Below are 13490 nucleotides of genomic sequence, written 5' to 3' on the forward strand. Positions count from 1 at the left end.
AAGTGTCTGGAGGCTAGCAGAGCAGAGACTGGAGAAAGGACTACTGGCTAGGAAAAAAAAAATCCCTTGGAGTTCTGAATTGTTGTCTCTTCTCATTATGGCAACAGATTTTCTTCCTCATCTAATGAATGAATGCATCATTTCCTATAAAGATGCTGCGCTATCCAAAGCTCATACCATGCAAAGAGACAAAGCATGTGCTGAATAATGAAAAGTAAGCTTTTAACTGAAAAACTTAAAAAATCCAGATGCTTTAGAAATAAAACTTAAAAAATCCTCTCTGTGTCTGATCACTAGGCTCTGTTACTAGAGAGGAAGAATGGCTCACAAGCAACCTACCCGAGGGCCAAATCCACCCGTGAAGCCAGACATGAACAAGAGGTAATGCTGAACCAAGCAGAGATGTTCTTTTTGATATTGTTTTCAAGGACTGATCCTTGGTGAAGTGTAAGCTTCATGATTTATGACGTGGAATATATGATTAACAGCAGAATATAACACTTTTGTAAGTGAGCAGTGGCAGCTCTGGAACAATCCTCATCTCCTCAGTACCCACCTACATTAATGTTCCCATCTCTTAAAGGAAGAAACTTACCTCTCTCCCTGACTTTAACTAGGCTCCTTTATTTACCTCCTTTTTTTGTGAGCCTCTTTGTTTACAAAGATCATTATGCATCCTGTATTTTAACCCCAAGAAGAGCTTACCATCCAGACCAGGCAGAACAGTGCTCCTCATGGCCAGCACCAAACCAAGAGGTGATCCAAAAAGGAAGAAATCAGACACCTCAAACTCAAATCGGCCCAGATTTACTTCTGAGAGACTGGAATCCACTGGAGGAAGGTCTGCACCATCGTTCAACACGCTTGAGTGTATGCTGAACAAAGAAAATACTTGATCAAAAATAAAGATGGGCATTCAGAAAAAAAGAACACTCCTGAAACAGGATGCTTAGAAAGCTCTAGCTCTGCCATTTAGATCCAAACAGTACATCTTAAAACTGTAAAATGATATTGCAGTACAGCAGCCATGATTTTCAGTGAAGCTATTCAGCAAATTTACTACCTTCAACATGCAAGAGTTTCCTGCAATTTTTCTACAGAACACTTGGTAAAGTTTTGCAAGGACCATGAATATTCAAGTTTACTGTTTTAAATATAACACAGTATTTCTCCTACAAAGAACCTAAAAGTGACTGACCATAAACATCTTCACATTTTCAGTTGCAGACAAGAGAAAAACAACCATTCTGTCTCAGAGGGAAAACATTCTACAACACATTTATATCCAGAAAATGCAATGGTTTAAAAATAAATGCAGAACAGTCAACAAAAGCAAAGCAAAGGACATTCAGTCAAAGCAAGACTACAGAATTACCTTAATCTGCTACTAAGAAAAATGCCAGACTTGAAGTAAGGCACAGTACTAAGTCTGCCCTATACTCAACTCTAGCAGAACTGAAACTTCAACACACAGTAAAACCTCCTCTTCTGCATCACTCAAAATGAAATAAAGGAAATAGGATGATAAATAGAGGAAACAAAAGCCCAAATAATTCAGGTAAATAAAAAAACAAATAGCTTAGAACCAGCAGGAACAATGAGACAAAGGGAATGCTTATGTTCCCATCCCATGTATTTCAAAGGTTTTTTAGGATAAAGGAAAACTAAGTTAACTTCTCCCTCTAATCCCCTCCTTACTTACACCAAATGTTTATGCAGGGCTTTTTTTTGTTGTTGTTTTAAAGCTGATCTGAATAGCTCACAGAACAATACCTAAAGCTATAATTCTCACCAGACAATAATAAAAGTCCTGAAAGTGTAGTCAGAGGGATTGTTATAAAGAAATAAGTAACAGAAATTTGCAATTATAAGTATTCATCCATCTTGTTTTGAGTGAGCTGTACTGAAGAAAGGAGAACTTTGTGCATTCATTTTGCATGTTCAAAGCCCTCACAATTGAATAAAGATTAAATAAAAAACTACCCAGAGTATGTATGTTCATATTAGACCCACTAAATCCATAGTTTTCTCTGAGAACTTTAAGCAAACCTCCTGAAACATACTACAAGCAATAATAATGCCTCTGTGCTCTGGTGCTAACGGCTCCTTTCAATGGCAAGCCCATTTCTTTTACTCAGTCATCAACCACTGGTTACCTGGACAGGAACGCATGGTGCTGGGTTATGGTATCACAGTCGTAAGTGGATGAGTCACTCTGTTTCCGAGGCAGTGACAGCCTTTGCTTCTCATCCTCCGTGATTCCTGAGATGTCAATATTGCTTTTGCTCAGGTGTTTGCTGTCACCCAGACTGGAGTCCTCTGCTAAGAGTGGATTATCCTTCAGAAAATGAACAGAGCAAAGCGAAGGTTTAGACAGCTAATAAAATATAAAAAGCTTATATGAAATGCCTACATTTATACATATGACCTCACTTTATCCAACAAAGGGTGGAAGGGATTAAAAATTTCTCTTTGCAGCAGAAAGGAAAGAGACGAAGACTAAATTTCTCTTCAAGATAATAGCCCAAAAACTGGAAAGAGAATCAGGAATTTGAGGGTGGAAGGGGGTGCAAGGGGTGGGAAGGAGGATTAACACAAAAGCTTTATCCATCATGACTTCATCATGCTCAGAGAACTATAAATATCATAAGCTAATCAGAAGGGGTCTTACCTGAGTGCACAAAATGCACATTACAACATTAATGATCTTGCTCATCATGTTCCATGGATATGGGATCTGATTTTTTTAAAATTTTCGTTGTTGCAGGGTGCAAGAGACCAGTGGTACCATATCCTAAAGATTATTTACTATTGTTCATAATAATGCTGCATGCTGCATAATAATGCTGCAGCTGATGCTGCAGATGCTGCTTTTCAAAATAAATGCCATTGGATGGAACCTCGCACCTCATTCATGGATGAGATCTGTATGCATGAGGTATGCAAGATCTGTTTTTTATAATAAGCGTGCATAAAACCTAGAGAACGAAAGGCTTGAGAACAGCCATACAGAAAGACATCTTGGAGGTGGTGGTCAACAGCAAGTTGAATATGAATCAACAGTGTGCCCTGGCAGCTAGGAGGACCAATTGCACCTTGAGGTGCATCAGGCACAGCATTGCAATCCAGTCTAGGGAAGGTGATTGTCCTGCTGTGCTCTGGTGTGGCCTCACTTTGAGTCCTGTGTGCAGTTTTGGGCATAGCAATCCAAGATACAAAAGCTGTTAGAGGGTGTCCAGAGGAGGGCTATAAAGATGGTGAAGGGTCTGGAGGGGAAGCCATATGAGGAGTAGTTGAGGTTTCATGGTTTGTTCAGGCTGGAGAAAAGGGAACCGATGGGAGACCTCATGGCAGTCTATAGCATCCTCATCAGACAAAGTGGAGGGGCAGGCACAGCCAAATTCAATGAGCAAAGAAAAATTAGTTTTAGAAGGACATGGGATTAGATCTCTGTGGGATGACCCTAGAGAAAGTCACTGGCAAGTCAGCTCAGCATTGCACAAGAGAGCACAAAGGATTCAAAGTTGTTCCCTTCCTTCTTGCATACATCTGTCTCCCAACTCTCATTTACCTTCTTTCTCAAGTGTGTTGCACACAATAATGAAGTTTACATGCTAGCATTACTTTAAAACCTGTACTTTTACTACCATAAAACCTTTCCTGGATCACAGGTAGAATGAATCCTCTCTTCTGTGCAAATGCAGCACTTGCATGGACACTCAGTGGTGCATTCACAGGTCCGCAGGTGATTTGCATTCCTTATAAAGAAAGAGGCATTCTTTCACTAGTCACTAAAACTTATTCATAGTATGTCTTAATACTAGACTACCCCCAGGCAATAGTGTAAGGAATCCCAGACCCCCGGTGAAAAGAAAGAAAGAACAAAAGAAAGAAAGTATTTTGACAAAAATGGCAGCCTACCAGAGACTTCTGATCAAGGACGTGTTTGCATCCACAGTTAAGGACCATATAGAGCACTTGGTAATCCTGCTTTAAAGGCTAACAGATAAAGCCTTCACTACTTGTTTCTGTATATCATAAAACTGAAGCTGACAACTTAATTTTTAACAGCAAATTTTTGATACACAGGCAGAATCCCATTCTATCATGGCAATTTACCCAATCCTTAAATTTCCTCTGAAGCTGATTTCCTCCATGGAATAAATCTATAGGGTTTCAGCTGTGTGTATTTTTTTCTTTTCACCTGGATGCTGCTGATGCTTCCTCTCCTGCTACTGTTCCGACTCTCATAAGCTGTATTAGAATTATAGCAGATGGCATCAAAGCCCAAAATTCCTCCAATGCAGTCACCTATAAGACACACCTGAAAAAAAGATTTTTTTTGAAGATGTAGCAAGTGTTTTTGAAAGAGACAAAAAGCATCACAGTACTGCAGAGGAGTTTCTGTCTTACTTCATCCCCTTGATACTGGTTTTTACACTTTCGTTTATATTGCAGCTACTGTTTTCTACTTTCTTTCATCACCAGAAATACGCCCTATGTGAAGAATATCTGCCCCAGGGACTATTTTGATGAGTGTGAGTTCTGCTAAATGGATTGGAACTCTTCCAGCTGCTTGCAGCCAGATTCCAGCTCATTAAGTCCAGATCACTGGACCAGTGTCACAAAGACTTTAAGCCACAGCATTTTCTTCGGAGTTACAGAGGGGAGAGAACCTTACAGATTGGCACTCCCCTGTCACGACAAGGGAACAAAACTTTAAAATTAGGTATTAAGCAGGAAGAATCATTCTTGCTTCACATGGAGGCTATCTTCAAAGTATGTATCTGGCAATCCAAAATACATATGCTACTAAAACTGGGAATTCAAGAGTAATTTTATGGTACACTAGAATCTCCCTCACAAGCTAATTCCACTGAACACCTCCCCATCCCACATGAGATGATTCTTTCTCCCTGCTCCCCACTCAGTGTCTGAGCATGAGTAACAGCTTGATAGCATGCTTCAGCAAGCCTCTCCTTATGATGTTCAAACTGAAGCCATTGTCTAATTTGTTGTTCCCAAATCTGATTAGCATAACAGAAGATATCACAAACTTTAACTTACTTCTAAACTTAATTCAGCTTGACTACAACAGTAAACTACAAGTTTTGGATACAGGGTGTTGTGCATGCTTTCTCTAAAGTGAAGAATGTTAGGAAAAGCGAGTTTTTCAAGATGTAGGTAGGGAAAAACCTCAAACTCCTCTCGGTGCATGTCCATGTAGCACTCTTCCTATAGTGAGTACATCTCTTGTATTCAACAAAAATTATAAAAAAAAACACTTTAAAAAATAAAATATCAAAATGTAATGAGGCGATATCTTTCCTAAGGCATTTCTGTTTCTAAAGTTGTATACAATTGAACGGCATGCCAATTTACTCTTTGATTTCAAATTCCTATGCTGCATAATGAAGTCCACAAAGAGCTGAAAATCTTATGATTCAGGTAACCTCAAAAAAATTAACAGCACTTTTTGTAGGGAGTTGGCAATATCTTCTTCAATTTACCATTGTGTTTCTAATCCTTACTATTATTTGCATTAAGGTAAGGGAGTTAACTTGTTCCAGATACTATATAAAATCAAAAAGGCAATCTGATCTAATCCACTTTTAATGTAAATTGACAGAAGAGACAAAAATATGAAAACAAAGATTCACACAGGATGCATGTCAAGATATATGATATATATTCAATCAGTACAGGACTTATTTAGAGACAGAGCTGAAATTTCAATCTAAGGAGGAAAGCAAAGCACTTTATAGAGCACAGAGAAGTCACTTCAGTTTTAACAGTGTGGACAGTTGATGTGAATATTCTGTGGAACATACAGAGGTCAAGCAGACTCTTCCACAGGAAGTAATATATATTATTTGTAAACCACAACAGGGAGATTTTTTTGTAGCTTTGTCTGAGAAAAAAATTGTAATACTAAAGTTCTATTGAGAAAATGTTCATATTATTTTTGTAACTCGTATCAGTCTTTACATAATTTCACCTTTCATAATGCTCTGTCACTGCAGCTGGGCTGGTTTTATGCTTTAATCAAGAACAGTTTACTATGCATAGTAAAAATGGCTTCCAACCAAATTTTAGTCTAAAAATACTGACATATCACAGCATAATCTTATTAGTGTCATGGAAAATAATCTGTAATAAGACACATGCTTCCCTTCAAAGTTTACACTGTAGTCTATACTAAATGTATTTTCTTTCTTTTTCTGAAGTGTGGAGGTCACTGTACTTAAAGGAAGTACATGTTCCTGGCCCTTGTAGACAGCCCCATTATGAATAATATTATCAGTAACTCACACAGGGTATCAATATCATATTTCTATGTGACTAAAGATGGTGAAGCAGGAACAGTAGCTGACAGTTACTGTCAGTTGAAAGAAACGGTGCGGGGGGGTCACACCAGAAAAATTGCATTATTTCCCCAGAGTTAGACAGGAAATCTGCAACACTGCTAGCAACTAATATTTGTCTTCTATGTTTCTTTACTGTCAATTGCTTTATTACTATAGTCATGGAGGGAAGGAAGAAATCGTAGTTCAGTATTGGATCTCTTAGGATCTTAAAGGTGTCCCAATTTTTCCATCAACTATGTCTGAAGAACTCATTAACATAGATGATAATTTGTCTTGGGCTGGCATGCTTGTCCACTATATACCCTGCTTACTGTAGCACAGCAAAGTAAGAGGTTAGGAGTCAAAATGCTTGTGGGAGAATGTATATAATCTTCCAACAGCTGAGTAAATCCACATGAGATAGTGCACAGGATTCCAGAAGTGCCTGTCTTGTGCTGGACACTGAGAAGGCATTTTGTGTGGGTGATTCCATGCTTACATTTATTCATCACATTTTTACTGTCCCACACTCATAACTCACGCCCCTCAACACAATGGCTTGAAAAGAAACAGCCTTGCTCTGAAGAAATTTTACTTTGATGTAAGAGAAAATAGTCCTACCTGTCCATTAAAACCAGCCCCATCAGTAGATTTGAGAAACTCATTGTAAACTTGATTGGCTCTACTGATCACCATGGCAACTGCATCCTGGTACTGAGGAGATGAAACAGCCAGCAAAGGCAAGGCAGCCAGTGGGATGTGATCTTCACTACTGCTGAGACAGCTCTCATCATAGCTGTAAGGATTTAGGCTAGAAAAGGACATGTTATCATCAGGAGAACTGCAAGATGCAGCACACAGCACTAGAGAATGAGCAGTTACTAACAGAAATGGGTTGGGCCACTGCAGCTTACAATGAGCAAACACAGGAAGGATCATTTTCTCAGAGAACTCAACTCCAGAAAAAACCCAAGGCATTACTCAGGATTACTCATGATTACATATCAACCCAAGGCTTTATTACCTCCTCAACTCTTCTGCAGTGTTTTCTGCTCTACATGAGGTTCAAATGTAACTCTGGGCTCTATACTGCAACAAAAAAGATTCTAAAAGCAACCATCACTTAGGGAAGCCCCAGACAAAACAATGAGAAGTGTCTCTGCTTACAAGAATAGAAATCAAGAAAATCTGATTCTCTCCTTCCCTCACCCCAGTTCAGCAGTTAATCCTGGTTTGCACTTGTAGAAGAGTTGATGCAGGTGTATGCATTTCTTTCTCATTTCTCTATTCTGCCATTTAAAATATTTATGTCACAGAAAGTAATGTTACTTGAAAACATTCTGTCATTCAATGTGTGAATTTCAAGACTAAAAAAGCAGTCTGAAAAACACTGAGGAAGAGCAGCTTCTGAAGTAGATATATCCAATAAAAATGTTTTTTAAAACAAATTCATCCACTTAGAAAAAGATGGAAGATTGTTGCAAGTCCTGCAGTCAGCAAAAGATTAAGAATGATTCATGAAATTTCATTATGAAATATATGGGTCACAGAAAATCATTCAAAATCACAATTCATAACCAAACACCAGGGAATGCAAATCAACTTACCTGGAAACAAGAGAGAAAGCTGCTGAACAGATTGCTGGGCAGGGAACAAGTTTCATTAAGATGTGACCCAAAGAAGCAGGGAAATGGGCTCGGGTCACCTTCTCAAACACAGAACTGAAGGTGTTGATATCTGCCAGCTTGCTGCTGTGGTCTCCACTTCCAGTGTCTAATATGTTCCCCCCATGTAGGATCAAAATTAACACATGAGTTTTGCAGTTCTGGTGTTGAACTTCTTCCTGCAAGAAAAACACAAAACAGGAAAGGAGGGGGCATTTTTATGGACTTTGTTAGTTTACTTGGTGTTAACATTAGCAGTGATGTTTTTTTTCTCCCACCCCCACTGTGATAATTCTGTGATACCTGCTTTCACTGGAGTGGGTGAGGGCATATGTGTGCATGTGCGCATGTCCTGTGTTCCATTTAATTCAAGTATGTCTGAATCATATAGAGCCCACTATGCTCTGACACAAACCCAGCAGCACAGAGTAGGTTTCAGATCAACAAAGCCAGTTTTGCGTACATCGGAAGTTACTTTAAATACTCTGAGACTGGAAAAAAATTCCAGCCTCCACAGGCAGCGTAAGCAATCATCTGTCTAGGTATCCTAGTGATTAGTTCATTTACTGGCAAGGTTCTCATTCAAACCATCACAAGTCCAAAAAAGACAAATTTCTCTGCCAATGAAAATATTCAGCAAAAGCAGATGATTCAGTTATCTCAGACTTTTGAGACTGGTAGCTTCTTATTAAAATGAAAAACATAGAAAAAGTAAAAAAAATGCATCATTGCTGATAGCCATAAAACTCACAAAAGAATTTATGTATATGTGAATAGCTGCATACACAGACAATGATGAGCATGTTTTGTAGAATAACCAAAATATTTCCTACTTGAAACTGGAAAAGCATTTTGAATGTCTCACAATTTCACCTTTTTTTCCTCTTTACCCCTTGATACTCATGTGCACTCCAAGAACCCAGCAATACATTAAAAGATTAGATTTTTTGTTGTTAAATCTTGATGGCTATTTTCTTCTTCACTTTGAATGACATGACTTCTGAAGGTTTTTAGTTCCTGACCAAATATGAACACACTGCAAAAACAGCAGTAATGTTTTTTGTCTAAGGATCATTAAATGCTAGATTGGGTGATTTACTCAGAATCAGGCAATGTTCTGGACAGTTTTTTCTTAAATTTTGGAATGAAGGGAAATGAGTAACTTCAGCACTTGTATAATGGTGACAGAGAAATGTCTCAAAATGAGAGAATTGTAGGTTATTCTACTATTTCTGTTCAGCCCATGAATTTAAGTATCCAGTAGAAGTATTCACTGTGAAGTCATTTTTCTGACCTGATTTGTAACTGCTTAAATACAGGAGAATCATACAAGCATTTTTCACATTCAATTTTTCCATGCACTGATTTACAATTTCCTTCTCCATAAGGTTTCTCATTCCAGTTTTCAAAAGAGAAATTTAATTCCCTTTAAAAGCTAAATGTAGTTTCTTCCATGGACAATGTCTGCTTGTAAGTAAGCAGCACTGCTGAGGAGTTGGTGGAACTGAAAGCTTCAAAAAGGAAAAATTCAAGGGGGTCAATATTGCTGAAGTTACTGGCATGAGAAGTCTCTCAGCTGGATTTAACTGATATCTTTCACAGGAAGACTCAAAGAGAATAAAATTAATTTATCTGTCAAAAGTAGCTCAACCACCACTTAGATAAGGTGCTCAAGTACTAACTGACTGGACATCTGAAGTCAATCAATGACTGTCATCATTTTAAGGGGGCTGTAGAACTGACTTCTTAAAAAATGGTAAAGTAGACATTTCCATTGCCTGTCCTATGTGTGGACAGAGGTCCTTAATCAGTTTTCTGGAAGAACCATGTGTTGAGATTCTTTCCTGCTTCTAAAATAAGTCGATTCTGTTATTATCAAATTCATGACTCCTGCTGAATCTGCTTCACAAAACCTGGATTCCCAGTCAAGTACTAAGCAGACATAATTTCTCTTCAGAAAACTGAGTCCTATTTCCACTTAAGTATGCAATGTATAAAAATCTTTTTAGATGTTTCTCAGTGATTGCATGTGCACCTACTAAACAAGGGAAAAACACATTAAGCCATGAGATGAGTTTACAATTGCATAACACAATATGAAAGTACTTTCACATGTCTACACCTTGAAAATCAGCACAGCTTGTTTTAGGAAAAAATCTCACCCCACTGTCCTCATGTATTTCAATACTGTCTTGTGCAGGGAACCTTTGTTTTCTTAAAGAGGTTCTATATAATTCACCTGAAAGGAAAAGAGACATATTAGTAAATATTTGTCTGTTACGTCTTTTACAGACATTTATGGAGGTAAGGCACTTTTCTAATTTCACAACATACAGTTCTGTTCACAGGAAATTCTGTAGACAAACAGAACGATACATGCTCACCAGTGATTCAGAGAGACACTAAGCAAATTTGGCATCACTAACTTTGCTGGAAGTAACTTGTTGCCCCGTCTCTTCATGTGGAATACATCAGATCTCAAGATCACCATGGAAAGAAGGTCAGGTGAAAGGAAAAACACTGAGTGATTCAACACCCCAAAGCAGACATGAAAGGCATGGGTTTGATACATGACTAAAAAATAAGTTTGTACCCTGAATCTAGGAGAAGAGAATTCGTATGATCATTCCAAACTTCTGAGATCATGAGGTAAGGTTCAAACCCATACTAAGAATCAAGACAGGTTCTCTTTTTTTATTTATTTTATTACACAGACCGTTTCAAATATCCCTCATATTTTGCCATGTTAGTTAGGAGAGATTTAAAGGAGAAAAAAAAAAAAAAAAAAAAGGAGAACTTGTGCTGGCTATAAAGCATAAAGTGGTGGTAGCCCCAAAAGAAAGCTGCTATTTCCCTTATCATGCTCCCATGAGAAATGATGCCATTTCTTGCCATCTGCTGCACTATTGCCAGCCCTTTATAATGACAAATCTGTCATAAGAAATATGTTCACATGAAGACTGTGACATATGCTTTCTATTAACAAATGAGAAAGAATACTGTAAATATACTGCAGATGCAGTTTTGCAAACTGCACGGTTTTAGGAAAATAATGGCATGCATCAATGAGCCCAATCCTTCTCTGAAAATCACAGCATGAGATAGTTCCTGTGTTAAGTTCCACAGTTTCTTCATTGAATGAGTCTTACACATACACATGCTACCAGATCTTGTAAATGACTACTACAGAGCATAGCGGAAGAAGAAACACACAGGGTTCAGGTGAGGATCTCAACTCAAAATGCTCTATAATTTCAGCTACCACAGCAGGCAAGATGGGAAAAGTATGATTTCCAAAATGGAAGCGGTTGGCACCTAGTGACCACATGAGCTAATGAACATAGCTGCAGGAATAAATATTTCACTGTGAACTCCAGGAAGGTACACAATGTCCCCAGAGAGAACTGTGATGAAAGGAAACATCCTCATTAATACCACACACTTCTGTATGTCAATTCCTCCTCTTTAAAAAACAATTTAAAAGCATCGAAAAATCAAAGGCAGAGCCACATGTAAATACACTCATGAAGTTGGGCAGGCACCAGCAGCAAAGGAACCCTAGCAGTGCCAGGCTTGGCACTACTTTTCATTCTTACAGCACTCAGAAATTTTAACAGCAACACTCCTTACACCTCCCTAAGTAGAGAACTGAGGAGGAAGTCCAGAGCACAAAGCACTGAAGGCTTCTACACTCCAAACTGAGCCATGTTGTACTGTCCTGTGTGAGCTTTGTGTACATCAGCAGCTTCACCCTCCAGTGCTCTACCTCCACCACTCCAGCCAATGCTATAAGGCACTAATGTATTAAATAATGTCACAGGCACTTTCCTGGTACATTATAATAATCCATGCTGAAAAGAATTAAATTTAAAAGAAAATTTAAAATAATCATGATCCCTCCACATGCATTTCTCTTCTCAATGCAACATACCACAAGGCCTGTGCTAGTTAACAAGTACTATTACTATCTCTAGTTGTTGAATAGCTTTGGTACAAATTAAAATGAGAACAACTCACGTTGTTTTTCCTGTAGTAAGCCAGATGAGCAAAATGCAGACTCTTCACCTGCAAAAGAAAAAAAATCACAATGTAAATTAAAATTGCTTTACATGAACATCAAGTTCTTTACTTTTTCTCCGGTGTTGCTGTAAATATTTTGCAACTGACTACTACTATGCTGATTTCCAAAACCCCCACTGGCTTCCATGGGAACAGATCAGCACATGACACAATTGACAGCTTCTGGAATCTATTAATCAAAATGGGTATGCTAGAAGCTAGATTTTACTCCTCATTTCAAGAAAGGTTATCATAAGCAATAAAACTTATAGGTAGGTAGGGAGGAATCTATTTGATGGAGGTGTGTAGGTAGAAATACATTTGATAACCTGTAGCATTAGCCACTGAATCTCTTAATAACTACGAATTGGCATAACTTACCTATCAATATAAACCAGATTTTTATCACAAGTATTTAATTAGCAGTTGTTTAAAAAACATTTCTGTCCTTACATTCCCTCCCACAGTCCACCCACCCAAGGAAAGTTGCAAGTACTCAGATCTAAATACAAAAACCGAATATACAGAGACATAAGGACATGGGAATAAAGGCCCTTTCTATAGATAGAGTACTCCTACAGTACTCTGGCCAGTACTACCATGGAGGGCAAACACCTTTGCCATCATTTGACCATGACAAAATCCAAAGGTATCAGTCTACCTTTACCTACATCTACCCTCAAAACTGGAATGAGAACACAGGTCTCCCAGTATCTTCTCTTTCTTCAGAGGCTCAGGCAACATTTACTTTTTTCCCAGAACCTACCTGCCACTTGGGTACCTTCACACATGTGACAGACACAGAATTCTGCTCCTGGGGCACAGCCTGACTCAACGACAGAGGCAACATCCTGTTGCATGTGTTTGGCATCAAAGAACAGAATAGCAAATGACAAGGACCAGGGAAACTGGTGGCCTTCTATATGTGAATAAAACTCCCTCTGCTGCCATTGCCTGCCCACTGATTTTCTTGTGTTCAATGAAAGCTTCTGCCTAATGTCTAAGAAGACTCTAAAACTTGTCACCACTGTCTCTCAATCTCATGAATTAAAAATGCTGTTATGCTAAATCATACTAGGGTTAATACAAAAAGAATAATAATAACGTTTAACTCCTCTGATGGATGCAGCAGTACAAAGTAAGAGCTCTGCAACTATTCTGTATTTTTTCAGGTGCTCCAACTATCACAGTTGACAATTTGGTTTTGAAGGGAATCAACCAACCAAAAAAAAAATGACAGGCTTTTAATATACAGCAAAGAAATCTGCTTTAGTCCATCCTTTGTGAAAGCTGTACTTGCAATACACTGCCACACCTTACATTTGAGGAATGGAAATAGTTTGAATTAGCTATTTCCAAATTTCACATACAATCTCTTTCATTCTCAGTTCCTTGCCAGGACAATTCACAGACTGTTGCC

General features: G+C 38.3%; 1 protein-coding gene across 4 annotated transcripts in view; it reads right to left on the reverse strand.

Annotated features, from left to right (window-relative positions):
• The window catches only part of PITPNM3 (PITPNM family member 3), a 53483-nt gene that overhangs the window by 16516 nt on the left and 23477 nt on the right, over positions 1 to 13490 (reverse strand). For all 4 annotated transcript variants that reach the window (XM_058854201.1, XM_058854202.1, XM_058854204.1 and 1 more), the window contains 7 exons: positions 12029 to 12076; positions 10174 to 10250; positions 7955 to 8190; positions 6969 to 7158; positions 4205 to 4324; positions 2157 to 2338; positions 706 to 875 (listed from right to left, as the gene is read on the reverse strand). In XM_058854201.1, coding sequence (XP_058710184.1) covers positions 706 to 875; positions 2157 to 2338; positions 4205 to 4324; positions 6969 to 7158; positions 7955 to 8190; positions 10174 to 10250; positions 12029 to 12076 — 1023 coding nt within the window. The remainder of the gene's footprint in view (positions 1 to 705; positions 876 to 2156; positions 2339 to 4204; positions 4325 to 6968; positions 7159 to 7954; positions 8191 to 10173; positions 10251 to 12028; positions 12077 to 13490) is intronic.

Source organism: Poecile atricapillus, chromosome 21, assembly GCF_030490865.1.
Source record: "Poecile atricapillus isolate bPoeAtr1 chromosome 21, bPoeAtr1.hap1, whole genome shotgun sequence".
Lineage (NCBI taxonomy): Eukaryota > Metazoa > Chordata > Aves > Passeriformes > Paridae > Poecile > Poecile atricapillus.